Source organism: Esox lucius, chromosome 9 (genome assembly GCF_011004845.1).
Source record: "Esox lucius isolate fEsoLuc1 chromosome 9, fEsoLuc1.pri, whole genome shotgun sequence".
In the NCBI taxonomy this organism is placed as follows: domain Eukaryota; kingdom Metazoa; phylum Chordata; class Actinopteri; order Esociformes; family Esocidae; genus Esox; species Esox lucius.
This window is the reverse complement of record NC_047577.1, coordinates 1,224,233-1,239,202: the sequence shown is the minus strand read 5'-3', so window position 1 is coordinate 1,239,202 and position 14,970 is coordinate 1,224,233. Positions and strand designations below refer to the sequence as shown.

General features: G+C 42.8%; 1 protein-coding gene across 2 annotated transcripts in view; it reads left to right on the top strand.

Annotated features, from left to right (window-relative positions):
* LOC105009144 (glutamate receptor ionotropic, NMDA 2A) overlaps positions 1-14,970 on the top strand; it is a 248,229-nt gene that overhangs the window by 191,146 nt on the left and 42,113 nt on the right. For both annotated transcript variants that reach the window (XM_029122035.2, XM_029122036.2), the window contains exon 17: positions 9,072-9,310. In XM_029122035.2, the coding sequence (XP_028977868.1) occupies positions 9,072-9,310 (239 nt within the window). The remainder of the gene's footprint in view (positions 1-9,071; positions 9,311-14,970) is intronic.

Here is a 14,970-nt window from a genome sequence, read left to right as displayed (position 1 = left end):
ACTAATTAACTATTCGTCATTCTCCATGTCTCCATGAAGAAATCAGTGCAGTTACAGAACATTTTCATGTCTCAGCCCAGACCCAAAGTCCTTTAGAAGAGCAAACTCAGCCATCATTAGGGTAACTTATTTTATTGTATGCACATTTAATGAATGAGGGACAATCTATTTCTCCTGGTATATATTTAACAGGGGAACAGAGTGCAAAGCATTGTCTAGGGTGATTAAACTAAATATATGAGGGATGTACTACTAACTTTTCTCAGTCTCCTCCAGTTTTAAATTTTAGGAGGAGATGAGGTCCTGGTCCACACCTGCGGATTACCTGGTTTGGGGGGCCCGTTGCTGTCCCTGTCCTTGTCCACCTGGTCATACTTCTGACCTAGTCTAAAATCAAATAGACTCTGGATTTAGCCCGGAGAAATTTATTTATTATTCCAATTGGACTCTTAATATCTCACCCGGCACAGCCAGAAGAGGACTGGTCACCCCTCTGAGCCTGGGTCCTCTCTAGGTTTCTTCCTAAAATTCGACCTTCTTAGGGAGTTTTTCCTAGCCACTGAATTTCAATACTGTTGTTTGCTCCTTGGGGTTTAAGGCCGGGTGTCTCTGTAAAGCACTTTGTGACAACTGCTGTTGTAAAAAGGGCTTTATAAATAAATTTGATTGATTGATTGATATATCAGCAGGTTTTTGATTACAACAATTACCCATTTCTCTTTAGAAAGGTTACCCAATGTAGCCTCTAACTATTTCTGCTTCCTGAGCAAGATAATTCACTACATTCAGGAACATGGGCAGTGTACAGTATATATCCATGTCAACAACAGTGAGAAGTGAGTAGTTAATAAAATAACTGTCATGGATAGGACAAGCAGTAAATGTGTTAATTACATAAGCATTCTGCCACTATTGCAAATACAATCATAATAATACTGGAAATAAGATCAACAAAGTTCAAACCTGTAATAATTATAAAGCAGACACTTACAGCCCAATGAACATCCAGAAGTCAAGGTGACACCCATCCCTAGGTGTTCTTATTTATAGCAGACTGCAATCATGGATTGATAGTGTTTGACCAATCAGAACATCCATGTACAGCTCACAGTGTGTGGTGAAGAACCTCTGAGGAGGTCAGCTGATTTCAGAGAAAAACACTGTGCAGTTAGATAGTGTGTAGAGAATGCAGAGGGTGTTCTGTGAAATCACGTGACTAAATGCAGGGACAGGATGGAGTTCAGTTTCCACATGCAGTCCACAAACACACAAAATAATACAGACGTTATAGCCTACGTGTAATAATATACATGCCCGCTCATTTTAAGATGCCCATCCACATAAAAATTCAGGCTATGCCACTGTTATAGTCAAATTCCCTTACATCTATTTACCAGACATATTCAGTAATGAAAATGGTTACATTTCTAACAAGAAAAAATTAAAAACATAATATGCAACCAAGGCCAAATTATGACAAACAAAAGATTAATTAATTACATTAGTAACTTAATCGTTATAGATCTTAGTGAAACTGAATATAAAGAGATTACTTTCTTACCTTTCCTTGTGGTTCTTAAAATAACGAATGAAATTTGACGTTGTTGCATATTTTGCATCTGGCAAATCTTTTTTTATTCACACGGCCCAGTTCAAAGTCCTTGTATAAAAACGATACTATTTGTGGAGCTCGACTAACGTTACTGTCTGCCATGTTTGGCGCGGTTTGAATTGTGCAGCGTTAAAGGCACATACGCTTATTAGTGGTGCTGATGTCACAACAAATAAAATAATTGTATTTTATTATTATTCTCACATTCCCACAATAGATGGTGTATATCAGTCATTAAACATTTGCAAGAACAGCAGTGAATTGATATAAGAAAATATGGAGTTAATTCCTAATAGATTAGGTAATACACAGTAGATACAAAATTTTCAGCATAAACTATAGCCTAAAATGACTAATTAACTATTCGTCATTCTCCATGTCTCCATGAAGAAATCAGTGCAGTTACAGAACATTTTCATGTCTCAGCCCAGACCCAAAGTCCTTTAGAAGAGCAAACTCAGCCATCATTAGGGTAACTTATTTTATTGTATGCACATTTAATGAATGAGGGACAATCTATTTCTCCTGGTATATATTTAACAGGGGAACAGAGTGCAAAGCATTGTCTAGGGTGATTAAACTAAATATATGAGGGATGTACTACTAACTTTTCTCAGTCTCCTCCAGTTTTAAATTTTAGGAGGAGATGAGGTCCTGGTCCACACCTGCGGATTACCTGGTTTGGGGGGCCCGTTGCTGTCCCTGTCCTTGTCCACCTGGTCATACTTCTGACCTAGTCTAAAATCAAATAGACTCTGGATTTAGCCCGGAGAAATTTATTTATTATTCCAATTGGACTCTTAATATCTCACCCGGCACAGCCAGAAGAGGACTGGTCACCCCTCTGAGCCTGGGTCCTCTCTAGGTTTCTTCCTAAAATTCGACCTTCTTAGGGAGTTTTTCCTAGCCACTGAATTTCAATACTGTTGTTTGCTCCTTGGGGTTTAAGGCCGGGTGTCTCTGTAAAGCACTTTGTGACAACTGCTGTTGTAAAAAGGGCTTTATAAATAAATTTGATTGATTGATTGATATATCAGCAGGTTTTTGATTACAACAATTACCCATTTCTCTTTAGAAAGGTTACCCAATGTAGCCTCTAACTATTTCTGCTTCCTGAGCAAGATAATTCACTACATTCAGGAACATGGGCAGTGTACAGTATATATCCATGTCAACAACAGTGAGAAGTGAGTAGTTAATAAAATAACTGTCATGGATAGGACAAGCAGTAAATGTGTTAATTACATAAGCATTCTGCCACTATTGCAAATACAATCATAATAATACTGGAAATAAGATCAACAAAGTTCAAACCTGTAATAATTATAAAGCAGACACTTACAGCCCAATGAACATCCAGAAGTCAAGGTGACACCCATCCCTAGGTGTTCTTATTTATAGCAGACTGCAATCATGGATTGATAGTGTTTGACCAATCAGAACATCCATGTAGAGCTCACAGTGTGTGGTGAAGAACCTCTGAGGAGGTCAGCTGATTTCAGAGAAAAACACTGTGCAGTTAGATAGTGTGTAGAGAATGCAGTGGGAGTTCTGTGAAATCACGTGACTAAATGCAGGGACAGGATGGAGTTCAGACAATGTAAATAAAAAGTATCAGATAACGTGTGTCCTAATTCCATGGACACTGAAAGAATATAACATTGATCAAACCTATGATGTTGACCTGACCTCTACATGATGCATATTGAAATGTGCCTCCTTTCTGCAACAGGCTATAGAAAATTCAACACTTCCAGTTACCAGTTTCCCCTTTCTAGAACAATGCAGTTAAATTGAACAATGCAAGTCAAAGGAAGGAGAAACCATTACAATGATTGTATTAAAACTGGTCAGATCTTCACAGCAGAACTCACAGATCTCAGCAAAGCAGAACAGTTTAGCTGACACTGAAGTTGTTGCTCACAGGTCCACTGCACAATGTACCTTACACAGCATGTTCACATTTGTGTAATATGTTGAATCGATGGAAATGCATGAATGGTAATCCTGTATAAAATTGTGCAAAAGGGAGGCCTGTTTCACTTTGTAACATGTAAAGCTCAGATCAACTATATTGTAACTGCAATAAGCAGCATTCTCAACCATCAACCTCCTAATGATCGCCCTCTACTGTATCACATATAACCAAGCAATGGCTACTCAAAGAAAAACTGACCATGGCAGGCATAGTGAGTATGACTGCATGTGTATGTATGGATGTGTCTGTATTATAACTGCACTCAGCGGCTTTCTAAACCTCCAGTGTCTCATTCTTGACTGTAACCTAAATATTTCAAACTATTTTTAGAGGCACTTCAGTCTTCAAATAAATATATTTCAGTTGTATGTTATGAAACAATTTTAATCCTGAAATAAAATACAATTAAATGGCATTGGAAAATACCATATAATTTCACATAATTGGTACAAGCATAATCAGACTAGAGCACTTTTTCAACATGCAGTCAAAGCAAATACACTTTTGTTTTCTATATCATTGCTTGAACTGCTTGAACCTAGTGTTATATCTTGACAAAAGATATTGAATGAAATCACATGGACTCTGAGATAAAGTTGTAACATTAGTTTACTCTTCCTCCATTAGTACACTCGACGTAATGATGCCATACGCATACATGACACCTAGTGTTGAAATGTGTGTCAAACCAGGATGTCCCCAAACTGACCAATAGGGAACATCAGTGGGTGTAACTTAATATTCATTGGGCATAACTTAATATTCAGGAACCCCCATAGGGTTAAGTAATGCCCCTGCAGATATAACTTATTGGACTGCAGTGTGCAGTCTGAGGCGAGGCTCAATTTGGATTTTGACTGTTTTTCTGTCCATAAAAGGTTTAACAGTCGCACACAGAATACTGTACAAACCCACACGTTTGTGCAAAGTACACGTTGAAAACAAATGTATTTCATTTTTGAAGATCTGAAGAAATATTATATTAAGTGGTAACAACCAGAGTACAGTGAATAGAAAAAGTCTACACACCCTGTTAAAATGGCAGGTTTTTGTGATGTAAAGGTTAGGGTTAGGGCAAATCATGTCAGAACTTTTTCCACTTTTAATGTGACCTATATGTGGACAATTCAATTGAAAAACAAACTGAAATCTTCAAGGGGGAAAAATGTAAAATAAAAACTTCACAATAATAACAATTATTATTTTTCCAAACAGTATACCTTGTTCCTTATCAGTCTCTCTTAACAAATAAATGTGGAAAAATCTAAGACAATGAGACTGTTTGGAAGAAATAATATGAGCCCTGGATAAATGTGACCTTAATTGTTTCATCAATTAACACCCAAATAATATGCAAGTTATCACATGAGACGTTCTGTCTACTCTTCATCGGGTTAACGTAAAATAAAATTGTATTAAAGTATTCCTACACCATGTATCAGCTTGACTCAGCTCTACTCGCCCCGCCTTTTCTGCTTTTCCACTGGACAAAAATGTAGGATAGTACCTGGTACCAGATACTTTTTTAGTACCTGCTCTGTCGAAGTTCCTAGCTGATTCACCAGCACCTATATTCCACAAGTATAGTATCTCATTCAACTGCGCAGATATAACTGTAGTAGTAATCCTGCTCCAGGCAGCGTTTTTGGAGTTGATGTCCCGGTGGCAATATGCACTTTGGTCATATACAGCAGGTTCTCTGGATACCGCGAACACGTATTCTCTCTGCTTCAACTGTATTGCCTTGCGAAAGCACGTGTCAAGCATGAACAAATACGTACAGGACATCCGACAAAAATAACGTACTCTAAATAATGACGTATCTGGTGGACATCAGGCGTAACGCGGAAGTGTACAAATTGTTAACGGGAGAGATATAGTAGTTCGGTGCTTTTTCACAGCGTCTGTATATGCCTCCCCTCCTCCTCTCCAGATAGCAGGTCGGTTTCATCCGCTGCTGTATCCTGACTCTGTCTGGGCTTGAACTGCCGAGTAGTGATGGCCAAACGAGGCTTCATTAGTGTTATTTTAGCAGCAGGATATTATGCTGGGAGCACTCAGATTTTCATTATTACAATAAAAGCCATTATTGAAATGTATAAGGCAACATAGTTAACAATGTAGTCTGTGAAAATGAACAGACAAGAATAACATTAGAACGGACAATAAACATAAAATGTACAGACTAAAGTGTTAATTATAATGCCTTATATATTTCAATGAGGGCTAGCCACTGAAATCCAACACTACTGTTGTTTGCTCCTTGGGATTTAAGGCCGTTGCTAGCATAATATCATGCTGCTAGAAGAACGGTAATGAAGCCTCGAATGTCCATCACTACTTCTGGGTCCCCGACTCTCCGCGCGCTCCGCTTCATACTGCACAGATAAGAGGAAATGAGGGAGGAGAGATGGAGAAGACAAGACAGGAATAGAGGAGGAGAAGAGGAGATAAGATAGAAAGGAGGAGAGGAGAAGAGTAGTTAGGAACGAAGAAGAGAATGAGGTGGGGTGGAGAAGAGGTTAGAGGGATGAGAGGACAAGAAATGAGCAGCCGTAAGTCCTGCAGCTGCCACCCCCATCAGTGTGAACATCATCTGCCCTGAAGGACAGTTCAGAATAACTGTACCAATGTAGCGCATTTACACTAGAATACACTAGAATACACTAGAATATAATTAAAACACCTCACATTTACACTAGAATACACTAGAATACAGCCAATATAATTAAAACACCTCACATTTACACTAGAATACACTAGAATACACTAGAATACACTAGAATACAATTAAAACACCTCACATTTACACTAGAATACACTAGAATACAGCCAATATAATTAAAACACCTCACATTTACACTAGAATACACTAGAATACACTAGAATACACTAGAATACACTAGAATACACTAGAATATAATTAAAACACCTCACATTTACACTAGAATACACTAGAATACAGCCAATATAATTAAAACACCTCACATTTACACTAGAATACACTACAATACAGCCAATATAATTAAAATACCTCACATTTACACTAGAATACACTAGAATACAGCCAATATAATTGAAATACCTCACATTTACACTAGAATACACTAGAATACAGCCAATATAATTAAAATACCTCACATTTACACTAGAATACACTACAATACAGCCAATATAATTAAAATACCTCACATCTACACTAGAATACACTAGAATACAGCCAATATAATTAAAATACCTCACATTTACACTAGAATACACTAGAATACAGCCAATATAATTAAAATACCTCACATTTACACTAGAATACACTAGAATACAGCCAATATAATTAAAATACCTCACATTTACACTAGAATACACTAGAATACAGCCAATATAATTAAAATACCTCACATTTACACTTGAATACACTACAATACAGCCAATATAATTAAAATACCTCACATTTACACTAGAATACACTACAATACAGCCAATAATTATAATGCACACAATTTAAAGAAATATATAAAGCAAAATAATAATAAAAATACAAAATATACATAGCAATAATGACTAGAAGCAATTTCAATTAATGTAGAAATGGGAATATGGACAGTATGAATAGAAATCTTAAATATTCAAAATATAAGTGTTGTAGTGGGGGAGAGACAGAGACATGTGAGGTGAAAGAAGGGGGAGAGACAGAGACATGAGAGGTGAAAGAAGGGGGAGAGACAGAGACATGTGAGGTGAAAGAATGGGGAGAGACAGAGACATGTGAGGTGAAAGAAGGGGGAGAGACAGAGACATGTGAGGTGACAGAAGGGGGAGAGACAGAGACATGAGAGGTGGAAGAAGGGGGAGAGACAGAGACATGTGAGGTGAAAGAATGGGGAGAGACAGAGACATGTGAGGTGAAAGAAGGGGGAGAGACAGAGACATGTGAGGTGAAAGAAGGGGGAGAGACAGAGACATGAGAGGTGAAAGAAGGGGGAGAGACAGAGACATGTGAGGTGAAAGAAGGGGGAGAGACAGAGACATGAGAGGTGACAGAAGGGGGAGAGACAGAGACATGAGAGGTGACAGAAGGGGGAGAGACAGAGACATGTGAGGTGAAAGAAGGGGGAGAGACAGAGACATGAGAGGTGACAGAAGGGGGAGAGACAGAGACATGAGAGGTGACAGAAGGGGGAGAGACAGAGACATGAGAGGTGACAGAAGGGGGAGAGACAGAGACATGAGAGGTGAAAGAAGGGGGAGAGACAGAGACATGAGAGGTGAAAGAAGGAGGAGAGACAGAGACATGTGAGGTGAAAGAAGGGGGAGAGACAGAGACATGTGAGGTGAAAGAAGGGGGAGAGACAGAGAAATGTGAGGTGAAAGAAGGGGGAGAGACAGAGACATGAGAGGTGGAAGAAGGGGGAGAGACAGAGACATGTGAGGTGAAAGAAGGGGGAGAGACAGAGACATGTGAGGTGAAAGAAGGGTAGAGACAGAGAAATGTGAGGTGAAAGAAGGGGGAGAGACAGAGACATGAGAGGTGGAAGAAGGGGGAGAGACAGAGACATGAGAGAAGCGCTTACTGTAGCAATTACTGAAGTGTTTAGTTTGTGCACCTCACCTTTTTACTGAGGCCAGTCTGAACCTCTGGGCTACACACACACACATACACACACACATACACATACACATGCACACAGACTCAGAAACAGAGGGGGTAGTAAGACAGAAAACAAAGAGAGTGGTGTTTACTTTGTCTTAGTTTGACACTTTGTTCTTTTACTAAGGCTAGTCAGAACATCTGGGCAAGACAAACACACATTTGTTTGTCTCTCTTTGTGAAATACGCCATCCATCTATTTATCTAATCTTCTATCATCTATACATCCATCTATTTATCTAATCTTCTATCATCTATACATCCATCTATTTATCTAATCTTCTATCATCTATACATCCATCTATTTATCTAATCTTCTATCATCTATACATCCATCTATCTAATCTTCTATCATCTATACATCCATCTATTTATCTAATCTTCTATCATCTATACATCCATCTATTTATCTAATATTCTATCATCTATACATCCATCTATCTAATCTTCTATAATCTATACATCCATCTATCTAATCTTCTATCATCTATACATCCATCTATCTTGCTCTATTTATCTTTCTGTCTATCCTTTTCCTATTATTATCTATCTAACCCTTTCAATTATCTGTCAGTAGATAATGTCATAGAGTTTACTGACATAGACTCTCTATCTCTGTCTATCTCAGGATAATGTCAAAGACTTTACTGACATAGATTCTCTATCTCTGTCTATCTCAGGATAATGTCAAAGACTTTACTGACATAGACTCTCTATCTCTGTCTATCTCAGGATAATGTCAAAGACTTTACTGACATAGACTCTCTATCTCTGTCTATCTCAGGATAATGTCATAGACTTTACTGACATGGACCCTCTATCTCTGTCTATCTCAGGTGAGATGGAGGAGCTGGAGGCCATCTGGCTGACGGGGATCTGTCACAACGAGAAGAACGAGGTGATGTCCAGTCAGCTGGACATAGACAACATGGCCGGTGTGTTCTACATGCTGGCCACAGCCATGGGCCTGGCACTCATCACCTTCATATCAGAACACCTGTTCTACTGGAGGCTGAGATACTGCTTCACCGGGATCTGCAGTGGACGCCCTGGACTACTCTTCACCATCAGCAGGGTAAGATAGCTGTGGAGGGGTTAGTGCGTAGGGGTTAGTTTGTAGGGGTTAGTGTGGAGGGGTTAGTGTAGAGGGGTTTGTGTGTAGGGGTTTGTGTGTAGGGCTTAGTGTGTAGGGGTTAGTGTGAAGAGGTTTGTGTGTAGGGGTTTGGTTGTAGGGGTTAGGGTGTAGGGGTTAGTGTGTAGGGGTTAGGTTGTAGGGGTTAGTGTGAAGAGGTTTGTGTGTAGGGGTTAGGTTGCAGGGGTTAGGGTGTAGGGGTTAGTGTAAAGGGGTCAGTGTGTAGGGGTTATGTTGTAGGGGTTAGTGTAAAGGGGTCAGTGTGTAGGGGTTATGTTGTAGGGGTTAGTGTAAAGGGGTCAGTGTGTAGGGGTTAGGTTGTAGGGGTTAGTGTGTAGGGATTAGGTTGTAGGGGTTAGTGTAAAGGGGTCAGTGTGTAGGGGTTATGTTGTAGGGGTTAGGGTGTAGGGGTTAGTGTGTAGGGGTTAGGGTGTAGGGGTTAGGGTGTAGGGGTTAGGTTGTAGGGGTTAGTGTGTAGGGGTAAGTATGTAAGGGTTAGTGTGAAGAGGTTTGTGTGTAGGGGTTAGGTTGTAGGGGTTAGTGTCTAAGGGTTAGTGTGAAGAGGTTTGTGTGTAGGGGTTATGTTGTAGGGGTTAGGGTGGAGGGGTTAGTGTAAAGGTGTCAGTGTGTAGGGGTTATGTTGTAGGGGTTAGTGTGAAGAGGTTTGTGTGTAGGGGTTATGTTGTAGGGGTTAGTGCGTAGGGGTTAGTGTGGGGGGGTTAGTGTAGAGGGGTTTGTGTGTAGGGGTTAGTGTGTAGGGGTTAGTGTGAAGAGGTTTGTGTGTAGGGGTTTGGTTGTAGGGGTTAGGGTGTAGGGGTTAGTGTGTAGGGGTTAGGTTGTAGGGGTTAGTGTGAAGAGGTTTGTGTGTAGGGGTTAGGTTGCAGGGGTTAGGGTGTAGGGGTTAGTGTAAAGGGGTCAGTGTGTAGGGGTTATGTTGTAGGGGTTAGGGTGTAGGGGTTAATGTGTAGGGGTCAGTGTGTAGGGGTTATGTTGTAGGGGTTAGGGTGTAGGGGTTAGTGTAAAGGGGTCAGTGTGTAGGGGTTATGTTGTAGGGGTTAGTGTAAAGGGGTCAGTGTGTAGGGGTTAGGTTGTAGGGGTTAGGGTGTAAGGGTTAGTGTAAAGGGATCAGTGTGTAGGGGTTATGTTGTAGGGGTTAGTGTGGAGGGGTTAGGGAGTAGGGGTTAGTGTGTAGGGATTAGGTTGTAGGGGTTAGTGTAAAGGGGTCAGTGTGTAGGGGTTATGTTGTAGGGGTTATGTTGTAGGGGTTAGGGTGTAGGGGTTAGTGTGGAGGGGTTAGGGTGTAGGGGTTAGGTTGTAGGGGTTAGGGTGTAGGGGTTAGTGTGGAGGGGTTAGTGTGGAGGGGTTAGGGTGTAGGGGTTAGTGTGGAGGGGTTAGTGTGGAGGGGTTAGTGTGGAGGGGTTAGGGTGTAGGGGTTAGGTTGTAGGGGTTAGTGTGTAGGGGTTAGTGTGTAAGGGTTAGTGTGAAGAGGTTTGTGTGTAGGGGTTATGTTGTAGGGGTTAGTGTGGAGGGGTTAGGGTGTAGGGGTTAGTTTATAGGGGGTAGTAGTAACCCTTGGAACACTGGCTGGACCCTGCTGGGACTGTCTGGGGAAGAGAGGGGAGGATGTGCAGGACGTGGAGAGGGAACAGAGAGGGGAGGATGTGCAGGACGTGGAGAGGGAACAGAGAGGGGAGGATGTGCAGGATGTGGAGAGGGAACAGAGAGGGGAGGATGTGCAGGATGTGGAGAGGGAACAGAGAGGGGAGGATGTGCAGGACGTGGAGAGGGAACAGAGAGGGGAGGATGTGCAGGACTTGGAGAGGGAACAGAGAGGGGAGGATGTGCAGGATGTGGAGAGGGAACAGAGAGGGGAGGATGTGCAGGATGTGGAGAGGGAACAGAGAGGGGAGGATGTGCAGGACGTGGAGAGGGAACAGAGAGGGGAGGATGTGCAGGATGTGGAGAGGGAACAGAGAGGGGAGGATGTGCAGGACGTGGAGAGGGAACAGAGAGGGGAGGATGTGCAGGATATGGAGAGGGAACAGAGAGGGGAGGATGTGCAGGACTTGGAGAGGGAACAGAGAGGGGAGGATGTGCAGGACGTGGAGAGGGAACAGAGAGGGGAGGATGTGCAGGACGTGGAGAGGGAACAGAGAGGGGAGGATGTGCAGGACGTGGAGAGGGAACAGAGAGGGGAGGATGTGCAGGATGTGGAGAGGGAACAGAGAGGGGAGGATGTGCAGGATATGGAGAGGGAACAGAGAGGGGAGGATGTGCAGGATGTGGAGAGGGAACAGAGAGGGGAGGATGTGCAGGACGTGGAGAGGGAACAGAGAGGGGAGGATGTGCAGGACGTGGAGAGGGAACAGAGAGGGGAGGCTGGAGAAGTGATACAACCCGAGAGCCAGGTGTTGAACCCGGAGGAAAATAACCACTGTTTGTCTGTTGGCCTGTCAGCGTGTCTGTCTGTCTGTCTATTTGTCCGCCTGTCTACCTGTTTGTCTGTCTGTTGGCCTGTCAGCCTGTCTACCTGTCTGTCTGGCTGTTGGCCTGTCAGCCTGTCTACCTGTCTGGCTGTTGGCCTGTCAGCCTGTCTGTCTGTCTGTCTGTCTGTCTGTCTGTTGGCCTGTCAGCCTGTCTACCTGTCTGGCTGTTGGCCTGTCAGCCTGTCTGTCTACCTGTCTGGCTGTTGACCTGTCAGCCTTTCTACCTGTCTGTCTGTTGGCCTGTCAGCCTGTTTACCTGTCTGTCTGTCAGCCTGTCTACCTGTCTGGCTGTTGGCCTGTCAGCCGGTCTACCTGTCTGTCTGTTGAACTGTCAGCCTGTCTGTCTGTCTGCCTGACAGCCTGTTTTATTCTGATCCTTCCTGGCATCCCATAACCTTCTGCCCCAGGTAAACTCTTCCACTCTGAGACAGTCATGTTGGGGCCGTATCATGATTCAGTGTCTACATTGCAGATGGTCCCATCAGGTTACCTGGCACATGCTAGCACTATGCTAGCCCCGCCAGCTGACAGACATTATTTCCTGGAACAAACTGCACTTTAGACTCAGAAAGATCCACCAACCAGTGGTATTTCCTAAAATAGGTTGCTTTGATGATCAGAAGGTGCAGTTTCACAGTGAGGAAGACGCAACGTTTTTGGCTTTAATGTATTCGTGTTGTAGCATGTCCAACCACATCAACATATTACTTTTGCTATCAGTTTGTCACGTGCAAGTGGGTTGATGATTTTACCTGGATGATGCACATTTTGGCCTATCAGAACAGTTGAAACTTAAACTGTTCCTTATATAAATGTTTCCCCAACCAGTTAGTTTGGGCAGAGTAGTAGGGCAGCTGTGATTAGGTTAGTGTGCTACACAGCTCCTCTCCGAGGAGAAACAAAGGACTGACAGGGGAAGAAGGAAGGATGGAAGACTGAGTCCTAAGGAATAGTGTGGAGAGTGTCATTAACACAGAGACCAGGAACACAGACAGAACGAGAGACAGACAGACAGTGAAACAGAAAAACAGAGACAGACAGACAGACAGGGAGACAGACAGTGAAACAGAAAAACAGAGACAGACAGACAGGGAGACAGACAGGGAGACAGGGAGACTGACAGACAGACAAACAGAGAGACAAGGAGACATTCTGAGAAACAGACAGGGAGACTGACAGACATTCTGACAGACAGAGAGACAGGGAGACAGACAGACAGAGAGACAGGGAGACTGACTGACATTCTGACAGACAGACAGACAAAAAGACAGGGAGACTGACAGACAGAGAGACAAGGAGACTGACAGACAGACAGACAGACAGGGAGACAGAGAGACAGGGAGACAGACAGACTGACAGGGAGACAGACAGACTGACAGAGAGACAGGGAGACTGACAGACATTCTGACAGACAGACAGACAAAGAGACAGGGAGACAGGAAAACAGACAGACAAAGAGACAGGGAGAGGCCCGGAGCAGTTAGGAGGATAGTTTGTAGATCGTCAGGCAGAAGGAGATAGTTTAAAAAGTAATAAGCTGACACAGCAGGGTTATGGACACACACACACACACACACACATACAGCAGGGTTACGACACACACACACTCACACACACACACATACAGCAGGGTTACAGACACACACACACACATACAGCAAGGTTACAGACACACACACAAACACAGCAAGATTACAGTGTGTTGCCCACACTAAGGATGTGTGTGTGTTTGTGTATGTGTGTGTATGTATGTTTGGGAGGGAGTATGAGCCCGTGTTGACAGAGCAGAGCAGAACAGCCCAATGACACTGACCGGGAGGTCTTTACCTCACCCAACTGTAACAGCCTTAAACTGACAGGGAGGTCTCTACTTCACCCAACTGTCACAGCCTTAAACTGACAGGGAGGTCTCTACCTCACCCAACTGTAACAGCCTTAAACTGACAGGGAGGTCTCTACCTCACCCAACTGTAACAGCCTTAAACTGACAGGGAGGTCTCTACCTCACCCAACTGTAACAGCCTTAAACTGACAGGGAGGTCTCTACTTCACCCAACTGTCACAGCCTTAAACTGACAGGGAGGTCTCTACCTCACCCAACTGTAACAGCCTTAAACTGACAGGGAGGTCTCTACCTCACCCAACTGTCACAGCCTTAAACTGACAGGGAGGTCTCTACCTCACCCAACTGTAACAGCCTTAAACTGACAGGGAGGTCTCTACCTCACCCAACTGTAACAGCCTTAAACTGACAGGGAGGTCTCTACCTCACCCAACTGTAACAGCCTTAAACTGACAGGGAGGTCTCTACCTCACCCAACTGTAACAGCCTTAAACTGACAGGGAGGTCTCTACCTCACCCCACTGTAACAGCCTTAAACTGACAGGGAGGTCTCTACCTCACCCAACTGTAACAGCCTTAAACTGACAGGGAGGTCTCTACTTCACCCAACTGTCACAGCCTTAAACTGACAGGGAGGTCTCTACCTCACCCGACTGTAACAGCCTTAAACTGACAGGGAGGTCTCTACCTCACCCAACTGTCACAGCCTTAAACTGACAGGGAGGTCTCTACCTCACCCAACTGTAACAGCCTTAAACTGACAGGGAGGTCTTTACCTCATCTTACTGTCACAGCCTTAAACTGACAGGGAGGTCTCTACTTCACCCAACTGTCACAGCCTTAAACTGACAGGGAGGTCTCTACCTCATCTTACTGTCACAGTCTTGTTAGAGAACTGAACTTATTTATACACAATTATAACATTAAACAAAAGAATGAATCTAATGGTAGTCGCTGAATCTAATGGTAGTCATTGAATCTAATGGTAGTCATTGAATCTAATGGTAGTCATTGAATCTAATGGTAGTTGCTGAATCTAATGGTAGTCACTGAATCTAATGGTAGTCACTGAATCTAATGGTAGTCATTTAATTTAATGTAAATCATTTAATCTGATGGTCGGTTCTGAATCTAATGGTACCCACTGAATCTAATAGTAGTAATTTAATCTAATAGTAGTCATTGAATAGGGCCTATACATGAGGCAATCGGCTTGTGTTTGCACCCTTAAAATATGTATTTTTCAAAGAAATGTAAGTCACACAGAAATCAGG